This window comes from Pelobates fuscus, chromosome 6 (assembly GCF_036172605.1).
Source record: "Pelobates fuscus isolate aPelFus1 chromosome 6, aPelFus1.pri, whole genome shotgun sequence".
NCBI lineage: Eukaryota > Metazoa > Chordata > Amphibia > Anura > Pelobatidae > Pelobates > Pelobates fuscus.
In genome coordinates, this window is record NC_086322.1 from 295,597,575 (window position 1) to 295,617,961 (window position 20,387).

Genomic DNA, 20,387 nt, shown 5'->3' on the forward strand with positions numbered 1-20,387 from the left:
AGGTTTTGGATTTCTCCAAATCAAAACCAAATGATACCACAAGAAGGTCCTCTCCATTGTAACATTCCCTCTCAAAAGTTCCTTGTGTGATACAGTAAATGAATGAAAATAAAATTGTTTGTGGATAATTTAATACTTGGAAAGACAACAAGTTACTTCAACCAACAAGGATCCACACAACGGATTTTCAAAGACCGTCCTTTCAAGTAGTCCAACACTGGGCAATTTGTTGTGGGTGAAGCCATGCACAGGCTGAAAGTCCATTTCAGGGATGCTTTACCAAATACCAGTGTGGCTCTCAACTTTTGTTTCCTTGGAGTTACTATCACTGGTTTAATTTGGGACATACTGTGAACTACCCAGAACCAACAGAAGTCATCTTGGTTAAATGAACTTGAGAATGAAGAATTTAAAAAAAAAAAAAAATTTTATCAGAAATTCTGCGGTTCCTTAACAGGTACTGTAAAATATGGCGTAAAACCACGAATAAAGTTTTATATAACATGAGTTTGTTTTTTTTAAACAAATCTTTCATGCACAGTTATTAGAATATCTGCAATATGCATTCTTCCCTTTGTTGATAACTGAAGTTGTGGTTGTTTTTTTAAAAACAGGGCATTTGATCTTAAGTAGGTAAAGTCCAACATGTCAGGGGCAGTGCCCCAACCTTTAAACTTCACCAGTTGACACTGGAATGCAATAATTTGAGCCCCTAAATCTCACAGGATTAACAGTAGGGCTGTATAGATCTGGCAATAAAAAAAAAAAAAATCTAAATGTTTAGTCCTACCAGTGAGATATTTTCGTCAAAAGGTGAATGCTAACCCAGAGTGCCTTTGGATTTGTTAACACAATTGGTGGGCTTATTTAGAGAAGTATGCAACATGGAGCAGGGTTAAATGTCACCATTTACAGATTCCTTTACACATCTAAACTGGAAAACGTCAAGTTTAAGGCTAAACCCGGATTTGGTGTAGAATTAAGCTGTGTCCCCTAGCCTTGCTCAGTGTTTCTTACAGGGTACATTGATGAATGAGCACATACATTAACTTACGAGATAAAACGTAACGGATTGTTGCCTTTATTTTTACAGATTGTGACAAACAAAATACACATTTTAAATCCAAGAATTTTTCGTAAGGCTAGAAGTAAGAATGCAAAAAATAAATTAAGAAAAAAATAAATTAAGGAAAAAAAAAAAAAAAAAGTGTTAGAAGCCCATTACTTAACCGTAGGGGAAATAAATAAATAAAAATAGAATGCACAAATATACATAGTGCAGAAAAGGCTTATTGGGAGGGTAGGACACCAGGAAAGAACAGGATACCAAGAAAAACCCCCAAAAAGTGCCACAATGTGTAAGCAGCCTTCAAAACCTGCTTCATGTGATATCAGTCTAGTCTTAATATTCGCACAGTTTTCACACAATTATATTATATTAAAATATTTAAGTTATTATATTTATATAGTGTTATACAGTGTTCTCTTTAAAATGTAGAAGAAGTGCCAATTCAAACGCCGAGCCTTTCCTGTGATCTTGGGATCGTTAATACGATGCAGATTGATGGGCAACATTTAAAAACACATCTGCAAATAATGATGAAGTCAAAGTCTTTGAGGGCAACTAAAATGGAGAACTGCATTTTACTCGCATGAGCCTTGTCAACAAACTCGAACAACACTCAAATGGAACATACAATTTAAATATAAAAAGCTCTTTTTGAGCCACCTTTTGTCTCAGTTCATAATGTTACATTATCCATCTGGATAACAGTCATACATGGTACAGCAGGCTCTTTTATGGGCTGTAGCCTGACCCAATGCATTTAAACTTCTAGGATACAGAGGTGCTACGCGCTTTCAATCCACTGATCGGCAACTCAATACGTTGACTTTGGTCTAAAACATCCAATATATATTCTTCGCATTTTGTACAGATGTCCATGCAAGTCCAGTTTATCATAGAATTTTTGTGGGATGGAACCTCTTCGGATAGATATTTAGGTTCAAAGACCAGTGGAATACTAGGAAAAAGGTGGTGTAGAAAGGAGTAGGAGTTTAGCATGAGACCAAATTGGGAGAATATTTTTCGATATACATTTACCAGTGAGTTTCCTGTAGTTAAAATGGTTATTCCCAGAGAACGGAGATACATTTTCACATTGTTCCACAGCAAAACAATTGGCCAATTTATTCACAAAGTGAATTTCAATCTCAAGGTAAAACTAGGCAAAAGTTTTAAACATTCTCCAAGTCAGAAACTTTCCCCTTAAATTTGAAATTCACTTTGAATTTGTGCTTTATTTAAATAAACTTGACAGTATTGTGGCTGTGAATACCATCCAAACATTACATATTGCTAGAAAATAAACACCGGGCAGGAGAGCAGGTAAAGGATATTTGGACTCCAAGTAGTCTCCACTCCTAACAAGTGACACTTGGAAGAAAACCAGGACTATTTTAATCTGGAGAATTTGAGAGACATTTATACATCAATAATTAACACTCAACTAAATGTTATATTTGTGGCTAAACCTGCATCGTTCCTGGTCCTTTATAGTGCTCATAATATTAATACAAATACTGTTTTTACACACAACTCAAGCTTACAACCATACAAGGAACAATTTGGCCTTGTAAAAAGCCACAATAAAAATATATATCTTACGTTGAACTGTCCCAGTTTAGCGTTGCTCTGTAGAAAATAGTGCTTTTGTAGTCCTTGCAAGCTGCGTCCACCAACTGATTCAGAACCAGTGGTTTGAAGAAGCTTATCGGTATATGCATGCATTGTTTGAAGGGCATCGACATCTGAAAAGGACGAAAATAATTAAAGGCCGGTCTGGAATGTGAGCAAAACAACAAGAGACAAAACACTCTCAAACTAAATTTACCTCAATACTGCATTCATGGCAGCTTACCCTGTAAAGAGAATGTTTAAAACATTACATAGACACCAAACAAGATATTTACAAGAGAGGTTTGCCACCATGACAACAGATCAGTCACAAAAGTCTAACTTTGGGTTTCATTCTGTGGATGTCACTCTAAACACTTTAAGAGCTCTGCGCGTGGAACTTTGGGGGCATGAGATCCAACTCCAGATTGTTAGTCACGGCCTCTGATTATTTTATTATATTAAAAACTTGCTGAGCACTATCGCACCTGAAGGCCTAAGTTGGTCTACTGAGCATCAATGAACAGTTCAGAGATGGGACTTCTAGGGATGGTGAGATTGGCCATTATTGTTCTGCTAGGACCATTGAGTTTAGAATATTTTACAACGAACACATCAGAATTCTTACCTCTCACACATTTTGCAGGTGTATGGCCATGAGAAGAAGAACCTCTTTTTGTTACAGGTAGAACACACCTAAAAATGAAATGTATACATAAGCACTGGATTCCGGATTTCATTTCAGACATGGCGGCCAGTGAATTTTTATCAACTGATCATTTGCGTCGTAGTTTTTAGTAATGCTTACCCGGTATCCAGAGCAGCCGTTTCTCTCCATAAAATCCGCTTTCATGGCTGCTTGGCGAGCAAGGACCAACTCTTCAATGGTTTGTGGGAGAATCCTTTGGTAATAGCAACTCTGAGGAGGTGAGAGACAACATACAGCTTTCCATTAGAGGAATTGGGGGTGGGGGGGGGATAGTTTCCAAAACAATTATGAATGTAAATAACAATCAAATCTACAGTACTGTATAAATAAAACTATGTGACTAATACATAGCAGGAAGCACTGAGCCAGCAATTTTGAATCAGCAAGCAGAGAGGCATGATGGCAGTTAGACGGGGATTCTATTGCAGTGCTCAGTTTAAATAGAGTTAATTGGCCAAAAGTTTAATAGCTTTCCATATGGTTCATTCCATCTCAGAAGATTCTGAAAAGAGAAACCTATATCATGTATCAGTCTTTCACCTATATGACCGCCCAGAACTAGCCTCCTCCACCCCATACACAACCACAGGCATGGTATAGACATAAATATATAGATTTAAGCCGGTGCTTGTGAAGTAAGCAGCTCATCTCCAAATTCATCTTTTAGACTTTGCAATTCTCATTAAGCATTTGGAGTCTGCAAAGATTGTTATTAACACAGACTTTAGGTGGGCACTTTGGAGATGGTCGGAAAGGATTGTCTCGTTCCTACAGAAATGAGCGCTGTAAGAATCTCTGTGGAAATCCTTGAAAAAACCTTTGAATATCTGCTGGCGGGGATACCTGTGCCAAGCGGTTTAAGAAGAGATCTAGAAAATGAAAGTTTTGCCAACATGTACAGATAAACCTTCATCGACCATCCACTTGCATTACCTTACTTCTCTGTAAAGATCCCGTTTTCTGGGAGGAACCGTCATACGAACTAGAGCGTTTGTGAAGAAAGGATTTGGCCTTCTGGTTGACGAAACTGTTTATTTTTAGGTCGACTTGAGAAGAGGTCAACACTGGGAAGAACGTCAAGTCTACAAGACAGAAAAAAATAATTGACAGCAAGATCAGCAATCAACTAGATACATATCAGAGTGTGTCAGAAGGTCAGGGTTCTAAGTTAGAACCTTGTGCAGAAAGTCTGGAACCTCAGCACATCTTACAGACTACGCAGTAGGACAGTTGAGGTTTTTCTAATCCCCAACTCCAGTTGGCCACTAACAAACCTCTCCAAGCACCAACTACTACAGCTTATAGTGGTTATGGAGTTTTGTAAAGTTTTTGTCAAACAGCATGAGGAGTTTGATAGAGTTCAAAGGATTTTCCAGTGATGCAAGTTTTCATGCTTAGCTGGACACATCTGATCTCACAGTGGGAGCCGGTCGACAACTCAATGCAAGGTGTGCTCATGGCATACAAGGAGTTTCATGGATAACGAGGAAGTTAAACTTCTTCAAAAACGCCTCTGACAAAAGGATTCTCTTAAACCCCAAAGTCCATCCCTCTGCTAATCGGATTTAAAAAAAAAAAAAAAAAAAAAAGTACTCTACTTGGTTTGGTTTGCTGCAGGATTCAGGGTTCCGCCTGTGGCGCCAAAGAGGAGTGGTGGTAGAAAAAAATAAAAATAAAAGTCAATGGTTATAGGACCAGTCACTAAAAGTAGATTGGATTCAGAAATCAAGTGAAAGGTGACCATTAGAGGGAAAAAGGAGTAGCACAAAAATAAACATTTATATGTCATTTCAATAGATTTTTTTGACTGCTCCTCCTCCCCCTTTTTGCTCACTCGATCGGTGAATTGATCGGTGGAAGAAATGCGCCTATCCGTCTACTACAAACATATACATAGTTTGGCACTTAATTTGTTTGCTCATCCCAATTGTTTTCTCCAATATTCAGATGAGCAGAAATGTCAAGAAGTCCCATAATTGAAATTTTGGAAAAAAAATAAATTAATATTGTTCTGCTGAACTAAGTTTTTCCACAGTACACAAAAGTCTACTAAATATTACAGTTTAATGACAAACGTAGACAAAAAAAAGCCAATAAAGGCGATCTAGAATAAGGGCAGGTACCTGCTATATCAGATAATTTGCTGTCCGATGAAGAGTCAGAATTGGAGTCAGACTGCCAGCTGATTTTCACCTGGAAAAAAAAAACCCAAAAGACATACAGATGGTAAATAGAAGGCGCCTCAAAGAGAATGTTGTGCATCAGAGAGAAAGGGTTTTCACTCTACCTTTACCTATAACTCCCAAGTGGCCTGATCCAACAAAAACTATTTCCACATCTAGGGATACCAGGGGAACCTCTCATGAAGTGGCTCATGGCTGGGAGGAGGGGGGGGGGGGGGGTAGGTAGAAGTTATTCTAGTGCATTTCCAACCAATAAGGACAGCCTTTCAGTTTTCCCCAAGTAACCTTAGCTGAATAATCTTTTAGGCCATCTCTTAATTTACAGATTAAAACTCTGCATCGGGAAAACAATTGCACCACTGGCAGGTCTCCCTCTATGGTTCTACCCCCTTATCCTTTTTCCATCCCGATTTCACACCTTACCTCACTTCCATCTAGTAAATCGCACGAGTTTGAGCCTCTCCTTTGCCTCTTTGCTCGGACACCCAAACCAGAATCGGAGCCATACAACTGCTCAGACATTCTAAAATCTGCATCTGGTGGTGGAGAAAGTCCTACTTGGGTTACATAGGAGTAAAACTATAGCCAAATATGACTTGTATGAAGTGATAATATAAATGGATTACCCAGATACATTGACATTTATTTTAATAAATAAGTGTTTATTTACTGAACCAGGAACACCAGAAACTGAATAGAACATGCTGTTTGGGCATGACAGCCACGATAGTAACTCAATGCATCTACAAAAAAAAGTGTCAAAAAATGTTCGGACAAAAATCACTGTAAATGGAAAAAAACAAAACTTTTAAATTTTAATCTCAGCTACATTGCTCAGGTCTTTAGTTCCTGCTTGAGCCATCCCCAAAGGGACAATCATAGTGTGCTGAAGACATGAAAACAACTAAGTCAGTCAACTAGAGGGGAAAAACTGCACACCCTTTACTGCAAATCTACTAGCCCAGGAACAGAACTGGGGTGTCAGTAACGATATGGCCAAGTCATGGCAAGCAGGACGCAGGACAGAGAGTCAGGTATGGGGCAAGTTGCATCACTGCCATGCCCTCTATATGATCATGCCTCCTTCGATGCCCACTTTGCCCAGTATGTCATACCAAAATCAGCCCTGCATATTTATTGTACGATTTCAGACAACAGTACAGGTCTTGGTAGTAGTTTTCAGTGAGACAATTACCAAAAGCCTAGGACGCTCAACAAAATGTGGCACAGTTAGCCCAACTAGGGCATTCATTTTATGCCATTAGCCAAGCGTTAGAAATTGACCTCTGGGAAGCATGCCATGTAGTGGCAACTAACCTCTATTTGCTGGGACTACATTTTCACTTGCCAATGGCTAGTACTGCTTGCCGCTTTTTAGTTTTTGTGCTCTAGGTTCAAAATATGCAAAGTATAATTCTGGTATACAGTGTATTGACACCCGTACGTACCAATAACTGATCATTTAATGGGTTCATAAAGAGTTCAACAGCACAGTATCATCTGGAAGGGGATCATGGGAGTGCTATACTGAGAGGGTAGTGGATGCATGGAATAGCCTTCCAGCTGAAGTGGTAGAGGTTAACCCAGTGAGGGAGTTTAAGCATGCGTGGGATAGGCATAAGGCTATCCTAACTATAAGATAAGGCCAGGGACTAATGAAAGTATTTAGAAAATTGGGCAGACTAGATGGGCCGAATGGTTATTATCTGCCGTCCCATTCTAGGTTTCTATATAGTCAATGGTCTTAAAAGCAGGCACCCACCACCCTCTTTCAGTCTACTTTGGCAGAGTTACCACCTCTCCTCCCACCACTTCAGTCAACTATAAATAGCAGACTGGTAAACACATGACAACCTTTAAACATCTGCCTTATATAAACTATAATTTTAAAAACGCACAAAAACATTAGACTTGGGCATTAATTTTCAGATTTACAAGTCTCCGTCTGAATTTGGCTATTTGTCCATTTATCCTGTTTATTTTAATTGCTTCCACAGGCCCCTGTGCCAGGTCTCCTTTATTGTATTAGCGCCTGGGCAGTTATAGCGGTCCAGTCACTAGCTTGGTTTTTCTTTAAGACAGTGAGCAGCTGCTGGCTGTTGTAGTTTAGTAGACATGCCCCTACTTGCAGCATGGGAGGATTTAAGTATTTTAATATTAGTAAACTGAAAGACCAAAAGCAGAGGGTTTTCATAATTTTGGTATCTCGAGCTTCGTATTAGATAGCACCCTAAATCCTTGTGGGGGTGCCATAAGGCTGCAAAAATAAAATACAATAAAACAAACAAACAAACAAAAAAAAAAAAAAAACACCTATCTACTAAACAGATCCCTAATTTACCCTTATATGGCAATCCTAAAGGGATTTAGGGAGTTCTCTACTGAACTCCTGCAAGATATTGCCATAGCAGAGGTCCGAATTTCATCAATCCGAATGAAAATCCCAAAATGATAATGACTTTCACAAGTTTAATGAACTTTGCCAAAAAAAAATAAAAAATAAAAATCCATACTATTTACCCACCACCCACTAAAAGGCTTCTCTATCAGACAGTATGTGCACCTTGTTCACAATCTTCATTCTTTGGGCTAGAAGTTGGTCGGAGCTTTGTAGCTGATCTTATTTCATTCATTAACATCTCATGCAGACTTGGCTCTTCAGGGGTGCGATCCCTCAGTGTTCTCTCGGATGCCTGCACCAAATAAAGATGCATTGCTAAAATTGGCGTTTTCAATGATATAGCTGCTGGTAGAGACTTGTGCGTGGGGAGGTGGGGCAGTGGGGGAAGATTCAATCAAATAAATTTAATTTGGGTGGTCCGGAATTCAGTCATGTTTTGAACTAAATAATCTTTGAAATAAATGATGACAAGTCAAAACTGTGTGAAAATGGTCTTATATTTTGCAGTACATAGACTGTACTGAAGAAAATCAAAGTACTGAAAGGGGGTTTTAAAATTAACCACAAATAAACTTTTGAAGCCAGAATGATCACATTTTTTAACCGCAAGAATAGAGGATTAAATATTGATTTCAGTTTCCTGTCCCACTACCAACACTTGCCCACATTATCTTACTGTACTGTCATATGTATCACTTATTCCAATATGTTTATTCTATCACTATACAAAGTACTATGTATAGACCTATGCTTTCCCCTACATACATATACACATGCACACATAACTGCATTTATATTTGTTTATGAGTTCATGTGTTTCCCCCCCCCCCTCTCCCACTTCACACTGATCTTCAGATATTTACGACCCTCGTGGAGAATGGTGTCTATTTTCGAACAAACCTGTGTCTTATCTGCACTCATGTCGCTTTAACCCCTGTATCACAACTCAACTTTGAATTCTATGTGTCGTCTTCCTCAGAAATGCTTTAGACTTGAGAAAGGGAGGTTCTCCCGAAGGCTTGTCATTAAAAAAATTCTGTTAGTCCAATAAAAAAGGTATTGCAAGATACGAATTTTATCTGTTTTTTTTTTTACATCTACAACACTGGATATAGATATAGATATCCATATCCATATCCATCAAGCCACAATTTTACATTCACAAACCCAACCAAGTACCATGAAGCAAAAACGTCAAGGCTAAAGCATTTACAACCAAGAAATTAAAAAATAGTTTGTACTGAGGTATTTAGACCAAAACTCACTGATTAACTGAGAATCACTAGGAATATGTGTTCTGCACACTTTTAGCATTAACAGTAAAGTAACAAAATAAAATTAAATAAGTGGGTACTTTGTACAACATTTAAATTAAATCAACTGCGCAAACATTACAAAGGGTTATTACTGCCATCTAGTGGTCAAAACTTGTATGAAAAGAAAAGTCAATTTTGCCATTTTTGTAATGCCATCCTTTCTAACTATCCCAAATTTCAGTCTTTTCCCACCTTCTCAGGTTTGTGGCCGTGTCCCACTTCTGTGGACCGTAAAATATCCAATAATACACAATGCATTTATTGGGCATGCCAGCACTGTGCAAATAGAACTCTGGGCTTTTGACCAATTTAGACTCTTAATTTTTTTATTTTATATTTTTGCAGTCGAAAAGAGTAGTACAAACACGCTTGAGGTACCCCAACAGATCTCAGGCATATCATCACGCTTTACATTTGGGGTAGTCGAGAACATATGCACAATTTTATGTTTTAAGTGTTAAACCAGCTAAAACATGCTGAGTGAGCCAACTGAATCAGTGAATACGTTAACTAGAGAACATGCACAATTTTGTATATAGGAAAGAAAGCTTGTTATGCATTCCAGTCTGAGCGCATGACAAAACTTTTATACTCAGAGTGGTAATGCCAAGACATTTGCGTAGTAACACTTGCTAAACCCCAGGCTGTAGTACAATACCATGACGATGTGATTAAACTGAACGTCAAGTAGGGAGAATAAACTAAAGGAAGAAAATGAGGAGCTAATGAAAATCAAAAATAAGACACATCGCTAATTGGTTGGCATATGCAGTAATGAACATCACAGCTGCCTTTTAACATGTGGCAGAAGGCGTATGAACCAGTCCTCTTTAGACATGTGCCCATGTCCCCAAACCCCTAGTCACCCCCTCTTCCCCCCCCCCCCCCTAAAAAATTATCCCCCTAAAAACTAACGAGGGGGGGACCTTTAACTAAGTACCTGTAAAAAAAAAAAAAAAAAAAAACCCCTTCGATGTTTTCTCTCTTCTAAAATCTTTTTTCAGGCCAAATAAAAAACCATAATAACCAACGCAATTATAAAAAAAAAAACTAGCGCAAAGAAAAATAATCCATCTTCACCCATGGAGGGCTCCGCGTAGACTGAGCTCTGTAGGGCGGGGAAGGCTTATAAAACCTTGCCCCGCCCTGCAATTAGGCTCAGAGCACTCCGGTGGGTTTAAGCCATCCACTCAGAGTGCTCTGACAGATAAATGAAGAGACTGACAGGTAAGTCTCTACATTTATTAGTATTTAGGGCCCCCACCCGCTCAGGGGTGGGGGCACTTTTTTTTTTTTTTTTTAAACAATGAGCAGTCACAGGCTGCTCACTGTTTACTAGACATGCCCCTACTCGCAGTATAGCAAGTAGGGGCAAAATTTACTAATACTAAGTAACTAAGTATTAGTAAATTTGGCTGAAAGACCAATTTAGGTCTTTACTGTGGGAATTAGGGAGTTATCTACCAAGCAGCTGCAAGAGAAGTCCCGAAATTCCGAAGTTGCCGAATTTCCGAAGTGCCCAAGTTCCGAGTTGCCGGAGTCCCGAATTGTGAAAATCCTGAATTTCGGAATGCCGAACTGAACCGAAAATTTTCCCCATGCACATGCCTAGTCCTCTTTCAGATTCAGCCAACTCCCGTCCGCAGCATCGTGGCTGTGCCATCCACCAAGAATACTTGACAGGATCGGGGACTCCTCCAGCCCCTGGCCTGTGAGGGCCGGCATTCTGAAACCAACCACTGACTTTGGTACTACTGCAGTCCAAGTCTCTCCCCGGCAGGGGATGATTGAGATGGCATTCGTTAACGGTCACAGACATTCTTCCTTGTGGGCGATGCAGGTAAGCCCCTTGTGGCCCTCGGCCTGGGAGGGCATGTGGGTTTTGTGGCTGGCATGTAGCCCTGAGTAGGTCCCTTCACCTCTTGGTTCTCCCAATTCCCTCGTGCCCGAGTATCCTGGCAGTTCGTAAGTGGAATTTCAACTTCACACAGAAGCTCTGAAAGATGGCATTTAGCCTCCGCAATGAATCCATCAGATGGTCGCAGGAGACTCTACTAGGAACACACTGCATGTGACACCGAGGGAGATGCATCCGCCATTTTGGAGTGTTGAGGGTTCTTGTACAGCAGCCTCGTCAGAGTGGTTAGTGCAGTAATAGTAGCTCAAGTAAGCTCTGAGGGGACCGGGATGACCCCCACCGGTCCGTGGGGGGGGGGGGGGGGGTAGGAGTCCCACGGTGGCTAGCCCTGGCTTTAAGCACAGGAGGATCGTCTGCTGCCCCCTCGGCCCTGTCCCTGGTAGGTCGCAGCGGAGCCCCTGGGCTTTCTGTATAGGAAACGTCTCTGGTAAGTTAGCCCGGGGTCCCCTGACCCTATGTACAGAGATTCATTTCCGTGGATGCCCCAAAATCGGGTGTAATACCCTAAATTCTGCCAGAAAGTTAGCTCAGGCTTTCCACGTCTGGTTAAATTGGACATCAGGCTCCTCCCCCCCCCCCATTTATACTACTTTTAACAGTGCTGTGGGCGTATGCCAACATGATCAATAGTGGCCAACATGGCTTTATAAACAGATAGCCTTGGCTGCATTAAAGCGGATCCCAAAATGTATTGCTTGCTAAAACATGCTCAGAGCCAGAATAGGAACGTTTAATTAAGGGGACAAATACATTTTATGTGAAGAATGTGATTACATTGATTCGACAGGAGGAGTGATGTGAAGTTCTATTCACTCCAGCAGCGTGACTGAGAATTTACAGAGATCTCTGCGTGTCAACAGACCAACACTACTTCCTGTGACTGCAGAGTCACCAGTGTCATTAGCAAGTGTTATGATGTCATACGAGTCATTGTCCCATCTCACCCCACAGTCACGTGTGAACACCTCCACACATGTTCCAGTATCCGAATATCCCATCATGCCTTGCAGGTCATTTTGATGGAGATTATAGGAATATCACATCCTTCCAATAGCCTCCGTTTATCAAACGTGCCACATGAACACGACCTTTCACACAGATTTAGGAGTGATAAATTGCAAATTCATACATTGCCCAGTTTGACCGTTGTAATTTACATGCATTCATGCAGCGTTTACATTATTGGTTAAAACGCACCAATAAAACTCAGGTAGGACTTTGTTAGTGATCTGACGGAGGCAGAGTCGCCGCAGACCGCATTTACAAAAAGCCAGGTAATGCTTTACATTGCTATGCCAGTAATACTGCGTTAAAGACCCAATTAAGAAACTTCCTAAAACCTGAGAACCCTTTCCCTAAAGCGGAACATTCAGACAGTCAACGCATTCTTATGGGAAAACGTTCTAGTTAAGAGTCAGCCAGGTCAGACAGAGCTCAACACATTACCGGTCTTAGAGGGCGCTCACGAATGAAGGCCGTAATGAAGTTGTCATCAGATGTGTCCATTTTATGCTTTTTAATGTCCTAAAAAAAAAAAAAAATGATAATAAAGGTCACTCTTTATACAACAGGGCAGCCACCATATTGCACATTAGTGTACAGCAAACTTGGTGCCTGCAGTCACCCGAGCGAATCAGCAGCCTGTATCTGAACCAGGACATTCAACCGGCGGAGAGCAGAAAGTGACAGACCAGACTGGGTCACCCAGGCAAAAGCCAATGACTTTATTGGATTCTAGATGCCATTAAAAATTAAAGCGCTTTCTACCTTAATGTAAATCCCTTGTAGCACTTCAAAAATCTTTTCCTGCCCTTGTGTGACAGACCACCTGGTCACCTAGGACTGGTAAAAAAAAGTCTCCGAACTGCCACCGCCCTACTATTTACCCCTCATCCCAGGAATCATAGGCCAGCCTGGAAGTTAGAATACGGTGTTCATATACTCTATTGCAACAACTTTTATATCTATCTACCTCTATCTACCTCATGTTACATACTGTTCTGTCAGTAGGTGGTGATGTTTGCAGAGTTAACCGTTTCTTGTGGTATCATCTTGTTTGTCATAGTAACTGCCCCGCGATCTCCCATGATTGAGGTGGTAAGACTGCGCAGTATTTCTGTACAGCTTGTTAGAAAATTCAGCAGGTCTCCACTCCCATCATGCCAAGTCAGTTTCTGAGTTCGCATGTTAGGAGTTCTGTGCCTCTGGCATGTTTTACAGAGGCAGTCTAACCGGTGCAACCCAAATGCCCATCATGCTCAGGCAGTGTCGGATTCTAATCCACAGAAACTTTATTATAAGGACGAGCTCTTTCTACCTAGTTCTAGATAGATTTCCCGCTAGTGCTAGTTTCCAGTTTAGCTTTGATTGGTAGGGCAGAGGAGAAACCGGCTGGCTGCCGGGGATTGATGTGACTGGGGATATAATTGCAGTCTAAGAACATGGGTAGTGTAATGAAGGGATTGTGGAGACTGGGTGAAGGGTGTAACTGTGGGGAGATGTACTTGGTAAGGGGGGCATGTTATTAGTTTGGAAGGGTGGATTGGGTGCTAGATAATTCTACAGGTGCTTGTGATGTAAATCCAGCTCTGGCCACCGATTGCTTAAAGTTCGGATGAACACCAGTTTGTTTAAAGCCTTTAAAGTCTTTATTTTGTTTTCTTCTTTCTTACTTTGTTCTTATATTCAGGATCAGGGGTGCCAAAAAGCAGACCCCAGATGTAAAACTACAACTCCCAAGATGATTTGCATGCCTTTAGACTGACAAAGTATCATGGAAGCTGTAGCTTTAAAATATCTGGGGATCTAACTTTTGGGCACCCCTGTTGTAGAGAATGGGGAGAATGGGATCTGTGTGTTTTCTCATCTTTAAACCCTTAAGGACACAACTTCTGGAATAAAAGGAAATCATGACGGTATATTTCGGTCATGTGTCCTTAAGGGGTTTAGCAGGCAATGGCAAAACATTGGTTGTTACAACTCACCTTGACTTTTCGTAGCGTGTACCGCCTCGAACGTATATCCCTCATTAATCGTTCATGTGGAGAAAGCATGCGTGTGACGGTCAGCCCTACGTAGGAACGCTCCTTACTGTTGCGGAGCCGGATCCCATGACGGAGCTCTTTTACTACACAACACCACAAATCCCCCTGAAGAGGATATTAAAATAGAAAAAAATACAATTACTGAGACTCACTGAAAAAAGTGAAACTAGACCAGGAATATCAGAATTTAGGAAAATAGGTCTTCTTAACTGCTCCACTTGAGCCAATTCTAGTTTTGCCTTTGCACATTCTCCTTCCTCCCCATATAAGCAGTCCAAGACAAATGCTTATGAGTTAGCCACCAACTCCAACCAAGTGCCAATTGCCCCCCCCCCAAAAAAAAAACAAAAAAACAAAAAAAAAAAAAAACAACATTACGAGTATTAATGAGTTCTAATTTCACGCCTGTATTTTCAAGGTTCCGAGAAGATCTTCACCGGTCGACCCAAGACTACATTGTTACAATCCCTACCACCCATTGATTGCAAGCAAACAGACCAAAACCAAACCATCCCCCCCCAAAATTTTTTTTAAAAAAGACCAATACCACCAACATCTTACATCACCCCACTCTTTCAATCCTCACAATCAGTTACCCCCTTGTATCTATGTACCCCTTTTTAGCACTACTATATCAGACAATAATTTGCAATTATCAATGTATATTCTTGATGCGGTCTAATTTATGCTGCTTAGTAATGCATCCTTGCTCTCTGAAGGTAAATCTGATTTGTGCTTCTGTTATATTTCCATACATGTACAAATTGTGAAGGGTTCCAGAATAAGAATCAGGGCATGGGAAAGGAGGAGAAGGTTTAAAGGTATCTTCAGATGTGTACATTCAGTTCACAGTTAGAAAACCGTATTCGTTACCCAGCTGTAATATCGAGGAAGGAATCTTTTTTCTAAAATCTCTTCCATATCAGATTGCTCCAGACTCTGAAAAAGTAAGTAAACAGAAATGAATATGGCGGTCACGGCTGCTCACTTTGTCCCCAATCACAGCTTTGCTAATAATTTAGTGAAATCAATATTTAAAGCCAGACTGGGTTATGCACTAAACTGAATAATTGGGGATTCACCCAGGAACTGAACATTTGATGCCAAAATAACTAAAATGGAAAATGCCGCCAAGATTACAGTCTGCACATCTGATGGACCCAGGGTTCATTTAAAAGTCTAACACCCAGATGCAGGCGTAAAACATAAAAGATACCTGCTTTGAATGCTCAATTGTGGACAAGAGTTTCTGGAACTCCATATGTTCGGCATAATAAATACGGCAGACTGTTTGGTAGTAGATGGATGCCTGTGACTGCAAAAACAATCGCTCCTCACAGACCTAAAAAAATAAAAAAAAAATAAAAAATAAAATGTATCACAGTCCATGTAGAAAAATCACAGAATGATTAGTGATTCAGCTGGAGAAACAGACAACAGGCCAGAAGTGATTGACCTTGACAAACACCAAGGTTCATCCAAAAATGCTTAAGAACAAAGGATGTCAAATTCATTTTTAAACTATGAATTCCATTTAGTAAGTGCTGAAGTTTCTTTTGGAGATTAATCTGATTTTATATTCTCTATATTCACTTAAAAAAAAAAAAAAAACCCCAAAAAACACTAGTGGAATTGAGTAGAATGGATCCCTGGTTCACCCAGCCCCCGTAGAACATCTCGGCATAGACCTCTTTCCGATAACTGTATCAGGGAACTTTATCAATTTGCTGATATTCGGCTGTTGGTGAATAATTGAATCCGCCAACAGACGGCCGAACAGCGGCTGAAAAGAAGACAAGTTTGGTTCTCAATTTGCCCTTTGTGAATAGTGGCTAAAACCAGCAGAAACGGGACAACTAAATTAATCTGTGGTCCAGCTGCCTTTTGTCATATAGTGACTAGTCCAGAGAGATAGCATTTTGGGGTTGAAGGGGGTTTATAATCCCTCATGACCTCAATAAATAAATACTTTGAAGAGCCCAATAATTCACTACCTTGTGACTGCATCTCACCTTCCTGATGTCATTTAGAGTGAAAGAGTACTGGAAGTTAGTCAGAGGGTATTTAATCTCAGTTTGATAGCCCAGCATACAGCAAAGCAGGTCACCGAGGGGCTCAGCCAGGTCACGTTCTAAATCGTCCGTCAAACCCCAGTCCAGCGCAGCGAATAGAATCTGCCCCAGGCATTTAAGGATCTAAATAGAGAGAAAAAACAAAACAAAAAAACACAAATTGATACAAATGCAAAGACCACAGTTACACAACTCAGGAGGAAACACACAAGGCACTTAAAGCATGTAGGTGAGGAATGAAAATTGAAGACACAAAAAAACAAAAAACAATCAACCACAAAAGAACCCCCCCCAAAAAGATATAAACTCCAAACCCTCCACACACCCCCCCCCCCAAAAAACAAACAAAAAAACAAACAAAAAAAACACACAAACATTAAGTTGTACATAAAGAATTCCTGATCAGCCCTGATCCCATCTGAATGTAGATATATTGCTGGATGCAGAGACTGTACAGATAGCATAGACTGCGGTAGTCCAGATAAATACAGGCGGTATTAACTGGGCTGCCAGAGGTTAAGCAGTTATCAGCTACCGACCTGACATTTATTGCAGTTTAAGGGCATTCGTGTGAGTTATTGCTGTGAAGCTCTGTTATAGAATCCAAGAGAAGAGGGACATTAGGATAGAAAAGGACGCAGGATTGGGCACAAGATGGGGACTATCCATACAGAACCGGGACACTTGGAAGATATACTATAAGAATGCAGGGCACAGTCAAAATTTGGCGCATACCCTTGTACCACTAGAAAACCCTAGTGACTGTACCCATAACACCCAGGGAAGGCAGAAGGTGTGCAGACCAAGTAAGACATGTTGATGTTTTTGAAGAGTGTAAAATGGAGACAAGAAACGTTTATCCACAAAACACACATTTTCCTTTTTACCTCTTTGACTGACTGGTTGGAATCCGGAGATCCTGCAATGAAAACATTACCTGATCAGACACAGCACAGGGAGTTTAACAGTTAGGGGTTCTTACACGATTAGAGACACGAGTCGAGATAGACTTTACTACTGGAGGTCAAACAAACTTTTGCAACATTGGGAATGCAGTATTTAAAGAAACACAAATATGTATTCCTGACCCTATAGTATAAAAAAAAACACCATATATCCCCCTGAGTCCCCCCCTTGCACCCCTAAATATAGTAAAATGTTACCTGTATTCAAGTCTGCAGCTGCTGCCTCTGATCTGCCTGCTTGGCTGACATCATCAGAAGTGGTGGTCTGAGCCAATCACAATGCTTCCCCATAGGATTGGCTGAGACTGACAAAGTGGCAGATCAGGGGCAGAGCCAGCATGATTCAAACACAGCCCTGGCCAATCAGCATCTCCTCAGAGATTAATTGAATCAATGCATCTCTATGAGGAAAGTTCAGTGTCTGCATACAGAGAGAGTCAACACAGAATGTCAGTCACACTGTGCAGGACTGCACCAGGAAGCACCTCTAGCAGCCATCTGAGGAGTGACCAGTGAAGTTATCACTAGGCTTTAATGTAAACACTGCATTTTCACTGAAAAGACAGTTTACTGCAAAAAGCCTGAAGGGAATGATTATACTCACCAGAACAAATACAATAAGTGTCCCTTTAATAAATAAACCCTGTTCTGTTATCTTTTCCTTGCAATCCGTCATATGTCTTTCAGGGACATTCAAAGCACCATAATCCTTACAGCTCATTGTGGTAGTTATGGTGTCAAATACTGCCCCAGTCTCGCTCAGCTGCTCATAGTCATCAAAAGTTTGACAGCTTTACAGTACGACAGCTTAAACTTCACATCAGTGCGGCTACAGAGGGGGCACGCTATGGCACCAAAGTCTGATGGCCAGTGCCCATGGACTCCGCACCAGATCTCCGTATATGGTAACCCTTTAGTAAGTAACCCATAGAGATTTGTTATATTCCAGAATGTAACGTTCTAAAACCAGACGGAATTCAATGCAACGCACCTTAAAGGGTCATTTAATAAAAAGGTTTTACCAGAGAAAGCGGGCGTCAAGTCAAATGGCTTCTACTACAATGTCCCATTTACCATAACAAGATAAAAATGGTAGAACATAAATAATGATACAAATTTTAGGTTTTATACAAGATGGCTTGATGTAACCTTTGGAGATATAAAATAGTCACCGAATGTAGCTTCTCTTGTGATCTATACATTCTGACATTTAATCTATACATTTGTTGCCAACTTAACTAGCGCAGTGTAAAGATTAAATATCATCGCCAGGTTTTGTCTCCATAACCGGTACATGTTAAAGGACCACTCTAGTGCCAGGAAAGCAAACTCGTTTTCCTGGCACTAGAGTGCCCTGAGGGTGCCCCCACCCTCAGGGTCCCCCTCCCGCCCAGCTTTGGAAAGGGGAAAAGGGTTAAAACTTACCTTTTTCCAGCGCTGGGCGGGGAGCTCTCCTCCTCCTCTCCGCCTCCGTTCCTCCCCGTCGGCTGAATGCGCACGCGCGGCAAGAGCTGCGCGCGCATTCAGCCGGTCACATAGGAAAGCATTCATAATGCTTTCCTATGGACGCTTGCGTGCTCTCACTGTGATTTTCACAGTGAGAATCACGCAAGCGCCTCTAGCGGCTGTCAGTGAGACAGCCACTAGAGGAAAAAGGGGAAGGCTTAACTAATTGATAAACATAGCAGTTTCTCTGAAACTGCTATGTTTATAAAAAAATTAGTTAACCCTAGCTGGACCTGGCACCCATACCACTTCATTAAACTGAAGTGGTCTGGGTGCCTAGAGTGGTCCTTTAAGACATTTCTGTACAGCCTAAAAACCTCACATAATATTAAAAACGACAAAATACAAATAGGTCAAATGCACTCACCCTATTGGAAAGATAGGATTTGATCCTTCCAATACAGCCGTGGCAACATGAAACAACAGCTATAGTATAAAGTTCCCAAAAAACACAATTTGTATTCCCCCCCCCCCCCACACACAATTCAGTGAATCCCTCCCTAGTTGTTTAGCCAGATCTCCCACCAGACGTCCCAGTTACAAGACTAAACCTCACGATTAACGTTCCTTACCAGCACAAGATGCAAAAGACACGGTACCGTCCTCACAGATATAAATATTCTCCACTCCCTCCAACGTTGGCACCCAATGCGACCAACACAGGAGGTTTATCAGCTTGGTACAGCTTTGGTAACACAGGGCCCAGGCCTGCTCCTCGCTGATAGGCTGTCCGTACACCTCTAATATGTCTTTTAGGGGCACTTTATGCCTTACGTCCATAAAATCCACCTCATCCATATTCCTAAAACAACTCTGCCACTGCTTCTGTCAGTGCTACGTTTTAATCGCTTACATTAACATTAAACACACATTGGGTGATAGAAGGCCTTGCTTTGCTCTCTTATAGAATGCCTGGGCAGCTAATTGGCTCATTTGGTCCAATTAAGACACATTAACCCCTCGCACTAAATGGACATTTAAGCAAATTAATTTTAAACTCATTTTTAATCTATAGAAACAAATAGAGTTTATTAAACTGTTTACCATTATTTTCTATAAGATTTGTTTAAAAAGTGTGACAATATCTATAATCTATCTATCTATCTATCTATCTATCTATTCCTCCCTTGATCACGGATTTGTCTGTCCGAAGATAATGAGAAATTTAGGTCTAGGTCAAAATATAGGCTGGCTTAATGCAATGGGAGTTCATCTAGGTATATAGTTTTTTTTTTATTTGAAAGTACGGATACATTGCACACGATTCGTTTCCTTATGTCGGTATTCACAAAGGGATTTAAAAAGAGCAGCTACAACAAAGCGATTACCTCCTAATTACTTATAAAGAGGTACGACGGCAAGCTTATAGGTAACTCAGCTGGATGCAAAATCACGGAGTTTATAATCGTTGCCGACTGTCACATCTGGTCCCTTCCAGGATTTGCAGTCTGAGCTAATCTCCAGCGTATTAATAATAATTCAGATGTGTCAGACGGTGACAAAAAACAGGCTTCCAGACTCTCCCGGGAACACAGTGATTCACAGCGACTGGCAGAGCTTAAAAAAATTATAATTAAATATCTCTTTCTATGCACC

At 40.8% G+C, this 20,387-nt stretch overlaps 1 protein-coding gene across 1 annotated transcript; it reads right to left on the reverse strand.

Annotated features, from left to right (window-relative positions):
- Positions 1-1,511: 1,511 nt before the first annotated feature.
- LOC134565950 (protein spire homolog 1-like) lies at positions 1,512-19,590 on the reverse strand. Its single transcript, XM_063425646.1, has 16 exons — positions 19,364-19,590; positions 17,208-17,239; positions 16,261-16,443; positions 15,465-15,590; positions 15,122-15,187; positions 14,189-14,353; positions 12,651-12,728; positions 8,133-8,262; positions 5,993-6,123; positions 5,510-5,579; positions 4,320-4,468; positions 3,486-3,596; positions 3,306-3,373; positions 2,895-2,922; positions 2,669-2,811; positions 1,512-2,024 (listed from the first exon to the last, which is right to left on the reverse strand). The coding sequence occupies exons 1-16, from the start codon at positions 19,587-19,589 to the stop codon at positions 1,835-1,837; spliced, it is 1,896 nt and encodes a 631-aa protein (XP_063281716.1). The 5' UTR covers position 19,590; the 3' UTR covers positions 1,512-1,834.
- Positions 19,591-20,387: the final 797 nt, after the last annotated feature.

Excerpts from the sequence above, each read along its gene's own strand:
- LOC134565950 (XM_063425646.1), bottom strand. The coding sequence starts at position 19,589 with ATGGATGAGGTGGATTTTATGGACGTAAGGCATAAAGTGCCCCTAAAA. Across the intron at positions 15,591-16,260 it reads CTCTAAATGACATCAGGAAG|GTCTGTGAGGAGCGATTGTT; the intron begins GTGAGATGCAGT and ends TTATTTTTTTAG. Across the intron at positions 3,597-4,319 it reads GATCTTTACAGAGAAGTAAG|AGTTGCTATTACCAAAGGAT; the intron begins GTAATGCAAGTG and ends TCACCTCCTCAG.